This window comes from Schistocerca gregaria, chromosome 10 (genome assembly GCF_023897955.1).
Source record: "Schistocerca gregaria isolate iqSchGreg1 chromosome 10, iqSchGreg1.2, whole genome shotgun sequence".
In the NCBI taxonomy this organism is placed as follows: Eukaryota; Metazoa; Arthropoda; class Insecta; order Orthoptera; family Acrididae; genus Schistocerca; species Schistocerca gregaria.
Window position 1 is genome coordinate 82,289,687 of NC_064929.1, and position 22,226 is coordinate 82,311,912.

A 22,226-nucleotide genomic window follows, 5' to 3' on the forward strand; every position below is an offset into this window, starting at 1 on the left:
GCAGAGAGAGAGTAGAGTCAGTCGAGTCTTGTTCAGTCTTAAGAGTCAGTCGAGCTATAAAGTGTCTTGTGAAACGATCATTCTGTGGATAATATTAGTGTGATGATTTCTTTTATATGTGTTGTGTTGTCCTCTTCGATGAGTAAAAAAAAATATAGGTAAAATAAATTTTTGTGATGTCCATCAATAAGTTCATTTCAGTAAAAATAGAACCACTTCCCTTCACCTTTATTCACCCTTTTTTCTTTCTTTCCTTTCAACAAAACAAAAAACAAAAAATTACCACCCTTTTTTAATTCCGGACATCACAGTGTGCACTGATATGAAACTTCCTGGCAGATTAGAATTGTGTGCCAGACAGAGACTCGAACTCGGGACCTTTGCCTTTCGTGGGCAAGTGCTCTACTGATTCAACTATCTGAGAGAGTATCTACAACAATCTATGAAAATTGATGTCTCATTTGATACAGACAAAACCCAAGTCTCTCATGCATTTTACACTTAACAAGAACATTGACATAGAGTTCCGCCTAACAGATTGATCACACATCTGGCGTACTAGAAGATGATGCTGTCGTCTTAGTAGGCACTCTCGAACTGGGGTCGAGTGGTACTGTGTTCAGCCACAAGTAGAGCGGTCGCAGTGGTGTAGCGATACATTTGCGGGCACAACTGCACCGATGTCACTAGTTTGTCGACACGGCTCGCAGTGACCGTCTTCTCTTGTGGTTTCAATGCCAGGTATCGACCTCACTTTGGAACCTCGCTCTTCGGATGAAATCACAGTCGGTGAAGAAATATCCCTGGCAGCATTCAGAATTAAATCCAGGTCCTCCACACGGCATTCAGACACACTGGCCACTCAGGTGTGGTGGTGGGCAAACAGATGGTAGTGGGAGAAGTAGAGATCAGTGGCAGCACATTAGATGAGGCACCTTGCGTCGAGATCCTAAGCATCCTGATAGTAAACTGAGGTGACACCAACGTGGGGAGGAGTTAGCCAAATAGCTGAGTCTGCCTGCTTTGCATTTAAAATCTCTCTCATTGGGATTGCTAGTATACTTTTGCTCACTGCTGCCATACAGCATAATCTTCTCAAGCAATGCAACTAATGTTCAAGAAAATGAGTTTGTTTCACAGAAGTGTGCAGTAAGATAAATAAATAAAGAAAATGTCCCAACTGACTCACTCACTGACTCATTATCAAAGCACTGAGGATAGAAACTTGAAATTTACAGATGGCATAGATTTTATATGAGTAGACATTGTTTAAGAAGGGATTTTTCGAAATTACCCACATATGGGGGTGAAATAGGGACAAATATGTAGCTATTAAGACAATTTTGAACACAGGTCTACGAAAATTGGTATTTGGTTTCTTGGTCATATGCAAAAAAATACATGTTTCAGCATTTCTGGAAATTTAACCCCTGTTGGGGTAAAATAGTGAGCGATTATTTTGAAAATAAGTCATTATTAAAGGACTCCTGAAGTATTTTTAAGGCTCCATCTATGGAAATTTGTATTTGAATTCTCGATTAGAAATTTAAAAATATGTGTTTCAGGGTTTTTCAAAATACCACCCTTAAGGGGGTGAAGTAGAGGATGAATGTTTTATGAAATATTTCATTATGAAAGCATTTTTAAAGCTAAATTTATGAAAATTTCAGTTGGATTTCCTGGCTATAAATAATAATTACATGTATTATTGTTTTTGGGAATTTAACCCATGAGGGTGTGAAATAGGGCCACACTGATTCACTGACCCGTTATCATGCTACCCAAACCACTGAAGGACAGGTACTTGAAATTGGCAAAGGGGGGATCTTACAGGGTAGGCATTGTTCATGACAGAATGTTTTGAAATTCCACTCCTAATGAGGTGAAATACAGGATGAAAGGCTTTTTGAAAATATGTTGCTATTAAGGCAATTGGTATTTTGTTTCTCTGTTAGACATAAAAAATGTGTGTTTCAGCATTTTTGCAAATTCAATCACTAAGGGAGTAAAATAATGGGTGAAAGCTTTTTGAAAAAGAAATCATTATTAAAGAACTACTAAAACATTTTGAAAGCTATGTCTATGAAAACTGGTATTTGACTTCTTGAGTAGAAATAAGAAAACATGTGTTTCACTGTTTTTGGCAATTCAACCCCTAAGGTGGTGAAGTAGGGATGCAAATTTTTAAGAAAATTTTTCGTTATGTTAAAAATTTTTTAAAGCTGGATGTATGAAAATTGGTATTTCACTTCTCAGTTAGATACAAAGAAATATGTGTTAGGAGATGAAAGTTGCTATGGAATATTACCACAGGAATGCAAAAAGCATGACTAATAAAAACCTTTAACTTCAGCTACCACAATTACTTTTTGGTCAGAAGTACATTCGGAAAGGACCATGCTTCTGTGGCCTTAATTGGCATAAAAAGTTTAGAAGGTGTTGCAATTTGTGAACAATATAAAAATTTGATGAAAGAGAGGAGAGGAAAAAAAAAGAATTTGTGCAGGCTACACAGTCTATGTGTGAGAAGCAGAGGATGATAAGCTAGTATTGTATAAAGTTGATAACGTAACATTTTAAAGGAAACTTTAAAAATAACAGGAACTGTGCAATATGTAATCACAGTTCTGTAAATGAAAAAAATAAAATAAAAACAATTGTTTGCATAAGGCTGATTTCCAAAACACAATTGTGTTTGCATAAGGCTGATTTCTAAAACAAACCAGTTTTTAAATCGCAAACATGGAAGAACGAAAAGAGGAGCTTCAAATCTTAGTAAAATGATGTGTATTCTGGTTTATAAATCTTTAATAGAAAATTGGAAATCCTCAAATATTCAAACCTAAAGTAGAGGAGAACCTTACTGTAGTTGTTTAAAATTATTTGATAGTTGACCCTTCATGTGTTGGAGCTGTTTTCCTCCAATCATAGCGCTCAGTGTGATGACAAAATTGTTTCCCCTTGCCAGACTGCAACAAAAATTGGTCAGTTCACTTTTAGTTCCTTGACTGGCTTTTTTTTATGTCTTTGGATACCAAATCATGGGTTTGTCACTGCTATATCATATTTCATCACACATTATAGCCACACTAAAAACACGTACATGTGATGAAACCAATGACATACATGTTTCATACACAGTACTAACCAAGCAATACTGGATACTTCTGCACAAAATGCGATTTGGTGCCACACACAAAGTTGTCATAATGACATTACATAATCCTTGCAGAACATTGTGTGAAGCCTAATTTGTGAAGGCTGCAAATCATCATTGTGATTTGGTCACCACAGTCATAAGTATAATTACTTAAGACAGTGTTGCATCATAGTGCAATGGTTAGCGTATAAACCAGGCATGACATGTAGAAGGCTGTAGGTTCGAATCTCATCAGATGTATTGAATTTTTTTATCTCTAACTCTTGGAATGTCTCTGTGTCGCATATATTCTGCAATCAAGTGCCAAGTGCCAACCAAGTGCCTGTGTAGTCATTGTGAGGATAGATTCAGGTGACCAATGACGCAGTGAAATTACAGTTTGCCTTTAGCACTGAAACTTAATTTTTTTATGTCTTGAGTTTACTTATATGTGTTAGCCTGAACCACCGTGAATAAAATGATCACGATTTTATTTCCGTCGAAGATTGTTAACCACTGTTTTCTCAGATACAGTGCACATCACGATGTTGTCGTTAGCTTACAACACGAGTTTCAATTCAGGGTTACAAAGCACATTGTATGCCACTGTTCAGTTGTTGATCACTTAAAATTAGCTGTTGATAGAGCATCTCGCATTTCCAACATCGCTTTCAGTGGCTGCTTCCAACATTGCTCACTGTTACACATTAAAAGCACGTGTAAGTGACTTACCATGTTTGTGTATTGCCTGTAGCCGGCAGCTGATGTGGGAACACTGCAGTGGCAAGTGACAGACGTCAACTCCCAAGTCATTGTAATTGGACTATAGTCACTCACCTTGTAATTTAGTGGAATATAGAAATACCTGTGCTATAAAAAAATGATAATTGACAGTTTTCGAGAAAAGTTTCAATAAAGTGTCCTAAATAAGATACTTCAAGTACACCCATTGTGATTTTTTATGCAGATAAGTCATTGTTTTCATATATTTCCGGAGCTATGATATATTTTTAAAATCGTAAATTCTATCCAAAAAATTATTTTTAAAAATACATCAGATGCTATTTAAGATTGACTAATTGCAATCTGATTGATCTTAACATGGATTGTCATTAACTTGCCACTGTTTGCTTGCTGGGCAAGTTAATGAAACACCGCCGTGAAGCCTCTCCGAAATACAAATTTAAAAGGTCCTAATTGTTTCAGTTTATAGTACTACGATTTTTGTTGCAACAATACAAAGTAGCAACTTTTGAAGTGCATTCGCATTCAGGAACATGTTCAGCACCTTATCTGAGTCATAGTTATCCACATCATCCTCGAATTTGTACAAATAATCCATGAATAGCATTAAAATTAGAGATAGAGCTGCAATTTCTCAGTTCATAGTGGAACTATCAATTAATATGTGTAAAGCTCATCATGTACCATGTTTTACATGCAGTAACTGTGGTTCTTATCTACTGTCTCTTACCATAGTTTACAACTAAGTTATTCATATATAAATTATAGATAGTTAAAAATATGTCTATCATGAGCAGTATGTGGTAGGAGAGTCACCCCAAAAGAAATGCACACTATTTTTGTAAAAATACAGATTTCATTCTGCATGTGTGAAAGTTTTACAGCATGTAGATACATCCTTTCTGCTTGTTTTCAAACTTATTTCAACCCCTTACCGTGAGTGGTGCCATCACAGCATGTCTTCAAGATGGCTGCTACACTTGATGTTCGTCAGAAGCAACGTGCTGTCATAGAATTCCTGTGCTGTGAAAACGAGATTGTGGGAAACATCCACAAGAGGTTGAAAAAGGTGTACAGAGATGCCGCTGTCAACTGCAGTACAGTTAGCCGGTGGGCAAGCAGGTCACATGATGAAATCAGGCACAGCAGTATTGAGGATTGTCCTCGCAGCGGCAGGCCTCGTACTGCTCACACTCCAGACAATGTGCAGAGAGTTAACGAATTGGTGACTGCTGACAGACGCATCACAATGAACGAATTGCCATGCTACGTTGGGATAGGGGAAGCAAGTGTTTGCAGAATACTGAAAGTGTTGGTGTTAAAAAAGGCTTGTGGCAGGTGGGTTCCCAGGATGTTGACAGTGGCTCACAAAGAAACAAGAAAAACAGTGTGCAGTGAACTTTTGGAACAGTATGAGAATGGTGGAGATGAATTTCTTGGGAGATTTGTGACAGGTGATGAAACATGGCTCCATCATTTTTCACCAGAGACGAAGAGTAGCATAATGCAAATTCGCACAAGAAAAAAAGAATTCAAAACCACACATTCTGCTGTAAAAGTTATGGCTACAGTGTTTTTCGATTCTGAAGGACTCTTGCTTGCCAAGCGGAACCACCATAAATTTCAATTATGTAGAATAAAAGATGGATTAAAAAAAAGTGTGCATTTCTTTTGGAGTGACCCTTGTAGCTGATAAAGTTCTGTGCAGTGTTAGATAAATGCTTAGTTTGCAGTTAATTGTTGTTGAAGCAGCTCTTCGTGGTAGTCTGTCTGTTCTTTGGTACTCTCTCTTCATCTCTGTGTAACTAGTCCAACCTGCCCGTGTTTGAATCTGCTTACATTGTCTCCACAATTTTTAACCGCATCTCCTCTTCATTACCAAACTGAGGATTCTCTGGCACCTCTGGATGTGGTCTGCCACCAGTCTCTTCTCTTAAGTTGCGCCGTAACTTTCCTCTCTGCCATTCATTAGGTAGCTGACATTCCCCTTTAATCGTGAGCATTCTTTTGTGATACCACATCTTAAATACTTCTATTGTTCTCATATGTACTGTTTATTATCCATGTTTCATTTCCATATAAGGCTAGACCACAGACTAATACTTTCAGACTTACAATTTTTTGTTCAATAGTAATGCGTTTTTCTTTTTCAGAATAGCTTGTCTTGCTATAGTCAATCTACATTTTATATGCATGTCACTTGTGCAATCTGTATAGGTGGAAAATTTAGTTGCAAACAGGTGCAACAAAAAGACTGCTTAACAAGTGAGCTTTCGGTCAAAAACGTACACACACACACACACACACACACACACACACACACACACACACACACACACACACACACACACAAGCCTACTGTTGCAGGCTGCCGAGGCTGGTGTGCAAGTAACTGATGGGGGAATCAATCTGGGTGGTGGGGGTAAGGAGGAGGTTAGGGTGGGAAGGGGGAGAGATAACAGAGTAGGGGTGAGGGGCAGTAAAGTGCTCCTTGTGAGAGCACACAAGGACAAGGTGGGGAGGGTGCAGGAAGCTAGGTGCAGTGGGGAGGTGAGGAGGGGTGGTGGTGGTGGGGGGGGGGGGGGGGGGGGAGGAAAACAGAGAAGTAAAAAGACTGTGGGTGTGTTAGTAGAATAGAAGGCTATATAGTGCTGGAGTGAGAGCAGGGGACTAATAAAGGTTGAAGCCAGGGGGCTTATGGGAACATAGGATATATTGTAGGGAGAGTTCCTACCTGTGGAAGTCAGAAAAACTGGTATTAGTAAGAAGGATCTAGATGGCACAGGTTGTGAAGCAGTCATTGAAGTGAACCATCTCTTGGCTACAGTTTGTTGGTGGCCATTCGTATGGATGGGCAGCTTTTCTCTTGTTGTGCCCAGGTAGAACGCAGCACAGTGGTTGCAGGTTAGCTTGTAGATCACGTGACTGCTTTCACAGGTAGCCCTGCCTTTGAAGAGATGGGTGATGCAGGTGGCGGTTCCTTCCTCCCCCCCCCCCCCCCCCCCCATCCTTCCCCTCCTCCTCACCACCCCCACCCCTGCCTAATCTCCTAAGTGCCCATAGCTGTCCCTCTTTGTCCCTGCACACTCCCACAAGCAGCACTTTACTGCCCACCCTCCACCACCACCACCACCACCACCACTACCACCACCACCACCCCTAGCCGTCTATCCCTCCACATCCCAACTCCAACATCCTCTGTACTTCCCCCCCCCCCCCTCCCCCCCAGATTTCTTCTTCCATTATGCGCAATTACTCACAGTCTGGCCTCAGTGGATAGAGACAGTGGCCATGTATGTATGAATCGTGCTTGTGTGAATGTGTGTGTTGTCTCCTGTAGAACGAGGCCTTTTGGCTGAAAGCTCCCTTGAATAGCAGTGCTTTTGTTGTCCCTGTCTGTGACTCAAAATTTTTGCTAAGTGGGAGTAGCAGTCTATCCTTTTCATAAAATTATCATTATTCTATTGTTTGCTGGTGGCCATTTGTGTACACAGACAGCTTGTTAGTTGTTGTGCACACATAGAACGTGCCATTTTCCTGTATTTTCCATTGTTTCACTTTTGCAGTCAACCATTATTTAGCTGCCAAAAAGCCAAACTCATTTAGCACTTGTAGTGCCTCATATCCTAATCTAATTCCTACAGTATTATATGACTTAACTGAATAAACCCCATCATCATTATTTTTTATTTTTATTTTTAGTGTCCGTACAACATCTGGTTCTCCAAGTGCTTTGTGTTATCTGATGATTACAATCTTATGAGCACACTTTAATTTGGGCTATTCCAGAGTAATCCGTCCTTCACTCCTCGCTCTGTATGCAGACTGAATGATGTGAGGGACGGGCTATCACTCTGTCTAACCTTTTTCAATGACCACCTTCCATTCGTATCCTTTGTCTTCTATATCTGTAGTCTGTTTCCAGTCAAAGTTTCAGGTGATCTTTCTCTCCCTGTATTTTATTTCTGATACCTTCATAATTTCCAAAAATGCATTCCACTTAACACTATCAAAATTTTCTCTGAATTTATAAATGTAATAAATAGAGGTTTTTTTCCGGTCCATGTTCAAAGATAGTTTCAGGATCAGTACTGCCACTTGAGTTCTCACATTCCTGTGGAACCTAAACTGATTTTCTCCCCAAGTCATCTTTTAGCAATTATACCATTCTTCAGTGGATAGTTTTTGTTAGTAAATTTAGAACAGCAGAGAAGCCACAAGTTGCATGTAACTTTATTTTGACATGTTTCACTCTACCAATGTGAACAGATTCATAACTGTGGAAATACAAAGCAAAACTCAGGAGAATTGTCCCAATTTAATCTTCCTTCCATTTAAAAGTTAAACTAAATAATTATTAGTGTCAGTAGCGTTGAGAAACAGCTGAAATTGTTAAAATTGAACAAAACTCCAGAGCATGATGCAATCCCTGTCAGATTCTATACTGAATTTGTGGCTGAGTCAACTTCTCTTCTAACTGTACTCTGCCATAGATCCCTTGAACAAAATACCATGCCTAGTGTTCTGGGAAAAAAAGCAGCACACATCACACCTGTCTAAAAGAAGGGTACTAGAAGTAATCCACAAAACTACCATCCAGTATCCTTGACATCAATTTGTTGTAGAATCACATTACACATTCTGAGCTCAAAGACAGTGAGGTATCTCAAACAGAAAGACCTCCACCATGTCAAACAACACGAATTCTGAAAACATTGATCATGTGAAACACAACTTGTACTTTTCTTACATGAGATACTGAAAGCTTCTGATCAAAGGCAACAGGTAGATTCAGTATCTCGTGACTTCAGCAAAGCATTTGACTCGGTACCACAGCTATGATTATTGTCAAAAGTATGGCCATATGGTGTATGAAGTGAAATTTGTGGTTGGGTTGCGGATTTTATGGTAGGGAGGACGCAGCACGTTATCTTGGATGGAGAGAGAACTAACTTTGGGTGTGCCCCAGGGAAGTGTGTTTGGACCTCTGCTGTTCATGTTGTATGTTAATGACCTTGCAGAACATATTAATAGTTACCTCAGACTTTTTGCAGATGATGTAGTTATCTATGATGAAGTACTGTCTGAAAGAAACTGCATAAATATTCAATCAGATCTTGGTAAAATTCTAAAGTAGTGCAAAGATTGGCAACTTGCTTTAAATGTTCAAAATGTAAAATTATGCACTTCATAAAATGAAAAAAATGTAATATCCTTTGACTGTTATATCAGCGAGTCACTGCTGAAATCGGACAGCTCATACAAATACCTGGGTCTAACACTTTGTAGGGATATGAAATGGAATGATCACATAGTCAACTGTGGGTAAAGCAGGTGCTAGGCTTTGGTTTATTAGTAGAATACTTGGAAAGTGCAATCAGCTTACAAAAGAGATTGCCTACAAATCGCTCATACAACCAGTTCTAGAATATTGTTCAAATGTTTGGTTCCTGTTCCAAATAGGACCAACGGGGGATATTGAATGAGTGCAGCAGAGGGCAGCATGAATGTTCACAGGTTTATCTGATTCATTGGAAAGTCTTATAGAGATACTGAAGGAGACACATAAACTATCCTGAGAAAGTCTATTAATAAAGTATAAAGAACCGGCTTTAAATGATAATTATAGTAATATGCTGCAATCTCCTACACAGCGCTCACATAGTGATCATGAGGATAAGATTACAGTAATAACTGCATGCACAGAGGCATTCAATCAATCATTCTTCCCACACTCAATATGTGAATGGTACAGGAAGTAACTCTAATAACTACTAAAATGAAATGCACCCTCTGCCGTGCAGAATATAGATATAGATGTAGGTGTAGATTCAGATGAAGATGTTAATTTGACACCACCATACAATAAAATAAAATTCACAGATTCAACTTAAAGTGTGATAATGTACATTAGGCAGCCATACATAAATTGGAGTAAGTTGTAGGCTGTGTACATATAGTATTAACTCGCTGATCAGGCACATTCTAAGAGTAAATACCACACATTCTAAGAGTAAATACCAAGGCATATTACTGTTTGTTGTTATGCTCTTTGGTTAAAACTACCTCATGGACCTCATTGTAATACAATGTAATTTAAAAAAATAGTGTCACTAAACTATGGCAAATAACTGCTGCTTTTTTTGGGCATTCACAGATACAAATCTAAACATCATACAAGGTTATTAAAATAATTTTGAAAAGACATAGTAAAATCACAAATTGAAATTATAACTACCACTCTTATGGAAGTTTCAACCAAAGCACATATTGATGGGGTTTTGACTAACTCAACAAGAAATAATATGTCTTACTGTTTAATCTCACAGTGTACCTGACCAAAGAGTTTACATTAAGTGCACACAAGCAATTTACTGTTTGTACATGCCATACCAGCACTATACACAGCCTGATATTTGTAACATGTGGCCTTTGGCTAATAGTGTGGATTATCACATTATAAGTTGAATGTGTGAATTTATTTTATTCTGTAGTGCTATTTTGTTGTTGTTGTTCTGGTCTTCAGTCCTGAGACTGGTTTGATGAAGCTCTCCATGCTAATCTATCCTGTGCAAGATACTTCATCTCCCAATACCTACTGCAACCTACATCCTTCTGAATCTGTTTAGTGTATTCATCTCTTGGTCTCCCTCTACGATTTTTACCCTCCACACTGCCCTCCAATACTAAATTGGTGATTCCTTGATGCCTCAGAACATGTCCTACTAACCGATCCCTTCTTTTAGTCAAGTTGTGCCACAAATTCCTCTTCTCCCCAATCCTATTCAATACCTCCTCATAAGTCACGTGATCTACCCACCTAATCTTCAACATTCATGTAGTGGTATAACACTTAGTATTTCCACAGTTCACAAGATAGCACGTTTGTCGAGTGAAAAATGGCTGCTCTGCAATTTTAGTTTCTAACAGCCACTGTTCTTCACAGGCAAAGCCTGCACTCACTAAATTCATGTTCGCATTTTACAATAGTGACTTTTTAAATGTTTGTTTTTATAATGCATTTGACAGCATCTGCTTTTTTGTATTGAGAACCCTGCATTCTTCTTGAAGACTGAGGGTGGGACATCCAACAGCGTTTGAGTAGAGTATGACAAAGAAGAGGAGCGATATCATTCCGTGTTAGTAAAGTCATAATTGATTGTTAGTATACTTTACAGAAGTAGCCGACAGTTGCTGCTTCTGCTATGTAGTTTATAATTTGACTTACCCCACATCCCTAAAGGCTCTTCTTCATGGTGGGATTTATGGAGTGCCGTATATGAATATATCTATGTCTATGTACATACTGTACAAGTTAGGATAGGTGCATGGCAGAGGGTACTTTGTATCACTGGTAATAACTCCCTTTGTCTATTCCACTAACAAATGGAGCAAGGGAAATAATTACTGTCTGTATGCTTCCTTAAGAGTCCTGATTTCTCTTGCCGGGTCAGCACGAGCCTTACGGGAGGTATCTGTTGGTGGCAGTATTGAGTTTGTGGAGTATTTCCCTAACACTTGCATGTTCATCAAACCTATTGTTTAAGAGTTCTAGCAGTGTGCCTCTGAATTGCTTTGATCTCTTTTTTTTAATCTGACCTGGTGGTCAGGTCGATTACAGACATTACTCGCACTACAGCTACATGGTATGTAATTTGTGTGTTTGTGTGGTGGGGGGGGGGGGGGGGGGGGAGGGGGGGCACTGCATGCATATGCACATACTCTATACCATCAAGGAAAGGATCATCCATTAGCTAGCAGTGTTCTCAGTCTTGTTTATGTTCTTTTTGACAGCATGGCACCTCAATTATTTGGCAAGTTATTATTTTTACTCCATAAATAATTTATATTTGGCCAAGGCATTTCCACGGTGTTATTTATAACTCAGTGAGCTTCATCTTTGAGATCAATATGTAACAATGGTCACTGTTAGCAGGGTTGTTATATAAAGTTTATGATCAATAGATCGGTATCAAACAGCAAGATGTACTAAGAATTTACAATTACAAAGCAGCAAGCATTGTAGTAACTATCCAGTAGAGTGGTTTTTCTTTTGTTGCCAATGGAATGCATATCTTCACTCATTTTTTACATTATGTAAATACTGAAATTGTAAACATTTTCTTCTTATTTCATTGTAGAATGGATTAAGAAATTAGTATTCTATTACACATCATCCATTTGTTAGATTGTTTTCACCTTCTGATTAAAAAATGTGCCCATGCTTTTTCAATCAGATTACAGTATTCTTTTGACATTTTTCAGATACATCTGAACTGTCACTATCAAATCAAGCACAGTACCTGATGATTAACCTGGCCAGTATTAACTGGTTTGCAGACATCCTGCAGGAGAGAGCAGCATTCCCAAAGGTCAGTAAAAACGATTTTATTTAGTAGTAGTTCAAGAAAGACCTTCATAAGGTCCCATTTCCTTTGCTCACAAGACGACCTTGTTCAGAAATTTTTGTAGCCTGGTAAAAAAAAATGTGGAGCTCTAATTTGGCCAGTGTGTAATGGAACCTGCCTGTATTTGAAGAGCTTCTACACCACATCTGGTATTCTAATTAGCATTCCACAGTCCAATGCATGTTGGGGAGGGGGGGGGGGGGGGATGTGTAAGTATGACAGTATTCTGTAAAATTGCTGCTCAGTTTTGTTAAACAGCACAGCTCTCGGTAATTATGTTGCATGTGACGGTTGTTTTCAAACAGTTATAATGCACTGGTATTTGTCAGCAAATGTCGTAAGTGATTGGTTTCATGGATAAACATGAATTTGAGGCACTGATATAAAAAATGACGAAAGAAAAAGATAAAATGTCGTCCATACTCCAGGTACTGAGCCCACTGGACTCATATTTGGGAAGAGTGGAGTTAAAATTGTTGTCTGCCCTCCCCGATTTAGAATTGCTAAGGATTCCCTAAATCAGTTAAGATGCATGGGTGGAGAAAGGTTCCTTTCCCATCCATTTATGCATGTGCACCATGACCTTTCTTCCTTCTGTGAATCCACATACAAATTGAGATACCAAAGTGGTGGCAAGTATATATGTAGTTTCAAATCGGCCTGTAAATTGTGATCATATTTCATCAGTTAAGTGTACTATATGCCATTGTGTTAACTGAATTAAGAATTTGCGCGTTCAATCATAAGTGCTGTCATACCATGGACAGAAGTTCAAAATAAGTGCACCTGTGGTATGGAATATAATGGTCGGGACAGTGTCATTGAAATGTACAGTGCAGTTTGCAAGTGAATATAGAGAATAAACTTGGGAAATAACTTGATTTTGTCATAAAATACACTAAAACATTTGAAAATTTGATAAGAAGAGCAAGTAATTCTTCAGAATCTAGCCAATATGGGTTCTCCAGTGTCAGAATGTAAAACAGTACATGACCCACAACAAAAACCACAGATATTACTATAGAACTAATTGATAGTTTAGTGTGTTTGAAAATAATACAGAGATGGAATAAAAGTTGAAAACTTGACTGTAGTTGAATTTATGTGCAAAGAAAAACCAAAAATGTCTTCCGGTTTGGATGAAGTGCCTGTGTCACCAATTAAAAATGATGCCCAACAAATTATAAAAGCCCCTACTATATATTAGCAATTTGTCATTCAACAAAGGGATGTTTCCACAGAGGTTCAAAATCTCAAAGGTTAGACATCTGTTTAAAAAAGAAGGGCCATATAAGGTAAAAAATTACAGATCAATTTTCATTCTCCAATCATTTTTCAAGTTTTAGAGACATTAATGAAAATCAGACTCGTAAATTACTTAGATGCAGACAAACTTCCAAACTGCAATCAACATGACTTCCATTCAGGCAACAGTGCAGAATCAGCCATCTGTGCTTATACTGAGGAGATTGTCAAGAATTTTGACGATTAAAAAATGTTCAGTGTGAATTAACTTAGATCTATCGAAAGCATTAAATACAGCAAATCACCAAATTTTGTTAAACAAGATTGAGGCAACAGAAATAAGAGGAGTTGTATGGAAATGTCTTGAATCTTACTTTCAAGACAGAACTCAAGTTGTAGAAGTTATCTCAGATCATAATGACCAGAAAATCAAATAGTTTTCAGATGCAAAAAAGTGGAAATAGGCATCCCAGGGGGCAGTGTTCTTGGTCCCTTATTATTCTTGTTTTGGACAAAGAATCCAAATATTGCTACCAAAATTATGTTGTTCACAGATGAAATGAGCATAATTATAAGTGATCATAAAAATAAAAAAAATCACTATCCACCACAACTGGCATAGTCTGAAATATGTACAACAGAGGTTTATTTATTTATTTTTTGAGTCCATTACAAAACTAATAAGTATTGATTCACATAACAAATTTGCAAAATTAAATATATACAGTAGTATTTATGACACAGATTCAATAATATATACAAACAAGCAGCAGATAAACAAGTAGCAAGAGGATTATGTTTATAGACGGGCCCAGTATTTGGTGGTTATCATAGCAGTTTTGCTGGCTGCAGCAAGATCGCAGATAGTGCATGCAGCCGATAGGTTCCTGCAGACTAGCAGATGTTGTTCGTCCTGTACGTCACAACACTGACAAGTTTCCTTCTCATTGCTAAAGCCCCACTTCCTGAGGTTGGCTTTGCACCTGGACACCCCAACTCGCAGTCTGTTCAAAGTCTTCCAGGTCACGGTATGACAGGTGTGAATCTTCGGCTATTTCCTCCTTGACTGTTAGGTGGTTATCTTCAGCTAGAGAGTCTCGCCAAAGCTCCTCTCTGCGAGTTCTGGGAGGTGAATGAATTGCCATAGTTTTCTGTAGGAATCTTTTTTGCTGTTGAGGGTCATGTCCAAACAAAGGATGTCTAGGGTCGATTCCTTGTTTTTTCTTCTCCACTTCTGTTGCAGCTTGCCTTCAAATGCATGACGGTGCTATACCCATAATTTGGTACAGCTTATTGACAGGAGCAGGCCATAAGCAGCCTTAACAATGCGTCCTGTCTCATTCAGGGCTGTGTCTACATGTTTAGCATGTGCAGAGTTTTGCCAGACGGGTGCTGCATATTCTGTGGCGGAGAAACATAGTGCCAAGGCAGATGTTCTAAGCACTTTTGGCTGGGCACCCCAGGTGGTTCCTGTAAGTTTACAGATGATGATGATGTTCCACACTTTTACTTTGAGGCTCATTTCTTCACAGTGGGCATTGAATGTGAGGGAGCAGTCCATCTTCACCCCAAGGTATTTGCAGTGGAGTAGTTGTTCTCCTCTCCAAGTGATGTTCGGTTTCCTTTTGGCTTCCCTGTTTCTAAGATGGAATGCACAGACTTGGGTCTTTCCAGAGTTCAGTTTCAGTCAGTTTTCGTCGTAATACTTGGCCAAATTTTCAAGAGCTATTGTCAGTTTTACCTCTACTTCCTCGAAGGTCTCATCTTGGGCAGTGATTGCTGTATCATCAGCGTATATGAATGCCTTAGTTGAAGAGTTAGCTGGCTGGTCATTTGTGTAGATATATACCAGCTGAGACAGCACACTTCCCTGAGGGAGACCATTTTTCTGCATTCTCCATCGACTCTTCTCGTCTTAGAGAGAGACGAAGTATCTCCTGTTTTGCAGCATACACTGAAGGATCTGAGTTAGTCGGTAATCCTTTCTAGCTAAGTATACTTTTCTAAGCAGCTTTTTGATGTTAAACAGTATCATCCTCAATATTCTCAGTCAAATTAAGGATCTGTCCACAGCAAGACCTATCCGATCAGAAGCCAGATTGCTCTTTTATCAGTATACTCTGATATTCGATTTAGGATCAGCCTTTCCAATACCTTGTACAAATGACAAAGGAGTGAAACCGGATGGAAACTTTTTGGATCTGTTAGTTCTTTCCCAAGCTTTAAAAGTACTATTACCTTGGCTTTACGCCAGATTTGGGGATTTGCTATTTTGAAATGCAGGTGTCCATAAGGTTTAATATCCACTGTTTTGTGGCAGGTCCAAACTTTTTGATTTGTTCCGTCTGTATTTCATCTAGGCCAGCAGCTTTATTACTCTTTGTAGTTGTGAAAACTGTTTCCAGTTCTTTTAAGGTAAAAGAGGTGTTGAGTTACTCCTTTTCCTATGCCTGTCTAAAGAATTTAGATTTTTCTTATCTTCCTGTAGTCCTGCCATTGAGAAGTAATTGATGAGCAATTTGGTCAGGGGTTATCTTTGAGAGATCAGGGAGAGTAAGGGTTGGGTCATTGTTGAGGGTCTTCAATAATATCCACACTTTTCGTCTATTCTGTTGCATATCTAGGTTTGATACCAAATCACACCATTTTCTGCTTCTGGAAACTGATATGGCATTTAATAGGTCCTCACCTGTTTTTATTGTTCCATCCGAGAGTGGATCTATTTCAAACAGTTGTTCATATCTCTCCAGCAGAGATTTTGAGTCTTCATCGAGTCCTGGGATATAGTTCATTCTGCATCCTCTCGGGATATATTTACGTGAGACGGCTTGGAGTGTTTTGACAAAATCATCATACCTCTCTGGTGATGCGTCGAGATTTAGGACTTCCATATCAAGTTCTTGTGTCAAATTCTCCCACTTTGCTTTCTTGAAGTTAAATTGTCTTTTGAGCTGGACACACTCTGGTTTCACAGCTGCTTCAACAGAACAAACAATAGGTATATGTTGTGTGCGTGGGATTACATCTGCAACATACTTCTTTACTTGTTGGGCAATATGTTCACTGGCGAAGATGTTATCTGGGTTATAACCTGTATGCCATCTGCCACTATTGAAGGATGGTGGTAGCTTCTGGTCATGGATTAACATCAGTCCCATTTGTTCACTCCAATTTTTCAGATCTTCTCCATTTTTGTCAGTTTCCTTGTAGCCCCATGATGTTCTGCGGCAGCTAAAGTCGCCAATTACTAATTTTGTTGGTTGAGAGTGGAAGTTAGGTGGTTCCTTGAAGCAGAATTTAGCGTTAGGTGGTTTATATATGGATGTCACTGTACATGACTGGATTTCCACCGTCAGGATCTCTACGTCGTTATCTGACATGGAACCTACTGAGATGATGTTTATATTAGGTTTAGCAAACACTGCACTACCATATGTAATACTTGGTCTTTCAATGATAAGTTTCATTCCATTTACTTTTGGTCATCGGTCTTCTAGGCCTCTAAGTGTCTCTTGAATTAACAGAAAATCACAGGCTGTTTGTTTGCAGATGTTATATAATAAAACTTCTTTATCAGATGAAATACTTTCTATATTAATGGATATTAATCTAAGGGCTGGCTTTGATAAAAGCCTTTGTTCTTTTTGGTTCTGATGGTGGTAGGATTTGCCGCTAGGATTCTTGAATGAGATGGGATTCTTCCTAATGCCCAGGGTACACCCGATCATGCTAAAACTTATCCTCTCTTTGTCAATAATGACCCTTGCACGATCTTTGTGGAGGCTCCTTCCTTGTACCCAACAGAGGTTTAATGCACATGAGTTAACACTTCAGTAAAACAAATTGTATACAGCATGGCAAAGCAAACCAAGGAAATGATCTCCAGTTAAAAGTGAGTGACAAAGAGATAGAGAATGTGCAATCCACAAAGTTTCTGGGCATGCACATTGATCAAAACTTAAGCTGGAAAGGCCGTATCAAGTATTTATCCCACAGGTTCAGTTCAGCATGTTTCGCATTGAGGGTAATATCTAGAGTATGATTGAGGGTAATATCTAGAGTATGCAGCATAGAGTGTGCTAGGTTAGTGTATTTTGCTTACTTACTGTCTGTTGTGTCTTATGGTATAGTATTTGGGGTAAAACTACATCACACTTAATAGATACCTTCAAACTACAGAAAAGAGCTATTCGAATTATAACGCACAACTCTACAAGAACTCAGTGGGATCCTCTTCAAACAATTACAAACACTCCCAATCCCATCACTGCATATATTTAAAAGCATTCTATGTACTAGAGCACACCTGAACCTTGTACGTACCATTGAGGACTGCCACAATTCTAATACTCGCAAGTGTAAAAAATTTTTTGTAGAAAAAGTAAGGATAACACTAATGTAAGTTATTTTGGAATAAAACTTTACAATTTTCTGCCAGTGTACATGAAGGAAATAGCAGATGAAGTAAAATTTAAGACTGAGCTTAAAAATGGTCTTTTAAGCGAAAGTTTCTATGACATAGATGAGCAATTTGAATGTGTGTAAAATTGTTGTCTTAACATTCATGTAAATGTTCATGTACTCTCTAAAATGCATGAAAACAGCTCTGTAAGTGATATTATGTGTGTATTACATGTACTTTGCATGTAATTACACTTGTGACAATTCCTACATCAATGATTTACAGAAAGATAATCAAATGATAATGAATAAAGGACATTCCTTCGTACAGACTGAAACAGTAATCCAAAACATTTATTGCTGGATAAAGGAATTTAAAGGTGCCACAAAAGCATTTCAATCAGATTGTGGAATGAGTTGGCTTTAGACAATTTGCTACTCATGATCACGTTTCATTGGATTATATCATCATAATGAGAAATTCAAAATTGGATGAGAAGTTACTCTTAGACTGCAGAAATGTTGAAGTAATATGTGTTTATGGATAATATCCGAATTACCTTCACCTTGTTGATGGCAGTTTAACCTTCACCTCTGATGCAGATAAACTTAAAAAGTGATGGAAGTACTTAATAGAATGAACTGCACTGACGCATCAAATTGGCCCATGTAGAGGACTGCTTACAAACTGGGCAAGCTGTGAACTATTATGAAGCAGAGCTATTTCACAGTCCTTTTCACTCTAGGACTGGTGCTTAAGTAAGTGTTGGAATTCCAACTCAAGGAAAGTCTGGTAAACAAAGATGGCAAATTATTTCTGAGCAAGGCAAGGTATCATGCACTTGGCACCTTGTGAAGAGATATTATGTGAACTGAGTAGTGATGCAACAGCAACCAAGTCTTCAGGACATGGCTCTCAGTGTCTGCTGCCTGGGGACTATCCCACCTGCTGCTCATCGCAAACCTGCTAGAAATGTGGCACGAGGACAATGTCACGACATCCCTCTCTGCCAAAGAATTCCGAGTGTTGTTCTGCCACTGTTGACACTAAAACCTGGTGGGCCAGACCACATCACAAAGCCTCCTCTTAAAGCAGTTACCTGACACAGCAGCTGACCATCTAACCATCAATTTGAACGGCATGCTGCGGTCTAACATGTCCCCAGAATGCTGAAAGTGCACAGCTGTGGTAGTGCTTTCTGAGCCAGGAAGGGAGAGCCACTCGGTGAAGAATCGCTACCCCCTGAGGCTTCCCCAGTGCTGTGAAAGGTGCTCGTGACACTGTACTTGATCCTCATGTTAAGCTACATTGAAGCAGAAGGCACCCTTCTGAATCGACAGTTTGATATCCGATGACCTGACTAGATGACACACCAGCTATTGCGCCTCACAGAAGCAGCATTTATTGACAGACACGAGTATTTTGACACACTTTTACTCAATGGATCGAATGCCTTTGACTCTATGTCACATGGTAGCTTCTTGTACAAGTTACTTGTGCTGGCAGTCCACCAGAGCCATCTTCGATGCAGGGTGTTTCACGTTTGACCAGCCAACACAATTTCCACAGAGCATCATGTATACCTGAAGTGTACCTCGAGGCTCGGTCATCGGGTTGATCCTCTATTCTCTGTACAGTGCGGACCTGCCAGACAGAGAATGAGTGCAACTTGTGTCGTATACAGACAACATGGTAGTCTGCAGTCACAACAGATGCATCACAGCGCTGCAGTAATGTCTTCGGATGGCAGCTGACACCCTCACAATATGGTCAACAATGTGGTACCACTCCTACAACGTACAGAAAAATGAAGCCGTCATTGAGTTGAAGGGACACATCCATGCAGATGTGCCTACAGTCTCAGTGCAGGGAGTCCCAATCCAACAAAGTGCCAGTGCTTGGCGTTACACTGTGCTGTCGTCTGATTTGTGGCTGACATATTGAGAATATCAGGGGCAAAGCACTGGGCAGATTGAGACTGTTCTACCCAGTGGAAGCCCCCACATCACCACTGTCAGTCACATAGGTGTGAAGCTCTGTTAGAGGCCACCAAATGGCTGCTGCTAGAATGTGCAACAATCATCTGGGGCAGTGCAGCAGACAGAAACTTAAAGTTCCTACAGGCGATCCAAAACATAGTGCTAAAACTGGACACTTCACCTCTCATGGAAGTTCCCCACAGACTATCTTCAAATTATCACCAATCTTTTAACCCTCAGACAGTGGTTTGAGAGGACCACCTGTGCATTCTGTGAGAAATCTGAGGCTTCGTGAAACCACTAGTAAGTGTCACTGCACTGAGCGTATCTGCTGTGCTTTAAATGGTGCAGCAAACCACTTCACAGAAATGTTTGAAATGCAGAACATAGTACACAACTGAAGCCTAACCAATAGTAAGCACATTGCTCAGTTGAAGACACAATATTGAAATGCAAGTTGAACTTCTGCAATGGAAGAAGTTTCACCATTACATGAGTCACACGTTCATTCCTCAGTAATTGGCTCAAGGTAGCAACGCTCTCTCAGCTGCAAGGTAGTCACAGGCTGGACTACTGGTTGCACGATTAGCTGTGGTATTGACACTGGAGTATTGGACTGATGCAGCCTGCTGTGAACTCAACCAGGTGTTGGTTTCTAGTGTACAGAAACTGTGCAATTGGCACACGAAAACCATTGCTGGCAAGACGAGATTTAAAACGTAGAACTTGCAGGCGAGGATCCACTTGTATCGTGAATACAGTGCTGTCCACATGCATATTAGGTACTGTTGTTTTGACCACATAAATGTAATGGTGAGCAGAATAGTAGGTAAAAAAGTAAAGTATAGCCCCATTAAAGGCCTTCTGGGTGTGCTGTTGTGTCATCACGTAAAATATTTAAGTTAGTAAAATAGCTTCTGTGAAGTTTGGAAGGTAGGAGACAAGGTACTGGCAGAATTGAAGCTGTGAGGACAGGTCGTGAGTTGTGCTTGGGTAGCTCAGTTGGTAGAGCACTTCTCTGCAAAAGGCAAAGGTCCCGAGTTCAAGTCTCACTGGCACACAGTTTTAACCTGCCAGGAAGTTTCATATCAGCGCACACTCTGCTGCAGGGTGAAAATCTCATTCCAGTAAAATAGATATAGCTGATGTTTGGGACTGTATTTTAGTGGCATTTCTGAGGGAAGTAACTGGTTTAGTGCATTGAGGGGGGAATGTTGTAGTAAGGGGTTTGGCGTGGGGAGGGCAGGCTTGCTTATGTAGCATTTATATTAGCATCACGAGTCCACTAATGTCAATTTCCTAATTGTTTATTGGTCCTTAAATATAACTGGTTGAACACACAACAGGGTGAGGAGTTGTGTGGGAGACTATTTGTGGATTATGAAGGTTGCTTATAATTAATGGCTGACTTTGAATGGGAGACAAGTCTGTGCAGGCCGTGTTTTTCTGCTGATAGTTTAAGAAATATGATACCGGTTCCACCTGTGCAGTTTATTTGGATGATTTGGTGAGAATTTCCTTGCAATCTGTAGTATTCCTTCTGCTACAGCCCCTTGTTGATTCAATGGACTTGGATAGTGGGAGACTATGTTCTGGTCTTCAGTCCTGAGACCTGTTTGATGCAGCTCTCCATGCTACTCTATCCTGTGCAAGCTTCTTCATCTCCCAGTACCTACTGCAGCCTACATCCTTCTGAATCTGCTTAGTGTATTCATCTCTTCCTCTTCCTCTCCCTCTACGATTTTTACCCTCCACACTGCCCTCCAATACTAAATTGGTGATCCCTCAATGTCTCAGAACATGTCCTACCAACTGATCCCTTCTTCTAGTCAAGTTGTGCCACAAGCTCCTCTACTCCCCAATTCTATTCAATACCTCCTCATTAGTTATGTGATCTACCCATCTAATCTTCAGCATTCTTCTGTAGCACCACATTTTGAAAGCTTCTATTCTCTTCTTGTCTAAACTATTTATCATCCATGCTACACTCCATACAAATACTACTAGAAACGACTTCCTGACATTTAAATCTATATTCGATGTTAACAAATTTTTCTTCTTCAGAAATGCTTTTCTTGCCATTGCCGGTCTACATTTTATTTGTATCCCCTCTACTTCGACCATCATCAGTTATTTTGCTCCCCAAATAGCAAAACTCCATTACTACTTCAAGTGTCTCATTTCCTACTCTAATTCCCTAAGCATCACCAGATTTAATTCGACTACATTCCATTATCCTCATTTTGCTTTTGTTGCTGTTCATATTATATCCCCCTATCAAGACACTGTCCATTCCGTTCAACTGCTCT

At 39.4% G+C, this 22,226-nt stretch overlaps 1 protein-coding gene across 5 annotated transcripts in view; it reads left to right on the plus strand.

Moving 5' to 3' along the window:
* Positions 1-22,226, plus strand: part of LOC126293317 (molybdenum cofactor sulfurase 3) — a 151,285-nt gene that overhangs the window by 102,640 nt on the left and 26,419 nt on the right. For all 5 annotated transcript variants that reach the window (XM_049986465.1, XM_049986462.1, XM_049986463.1 and 2 more), the window contains one exon: positions 12,149-12,255. In XM_049986465.1, coding sequence (XP_049842422.1) covers positions 12,149-12,255 — 107 coding nt within the window. The remainder of the gene's footprint in view (positions 1-12,148; positions 12,256-22,226) is intronic.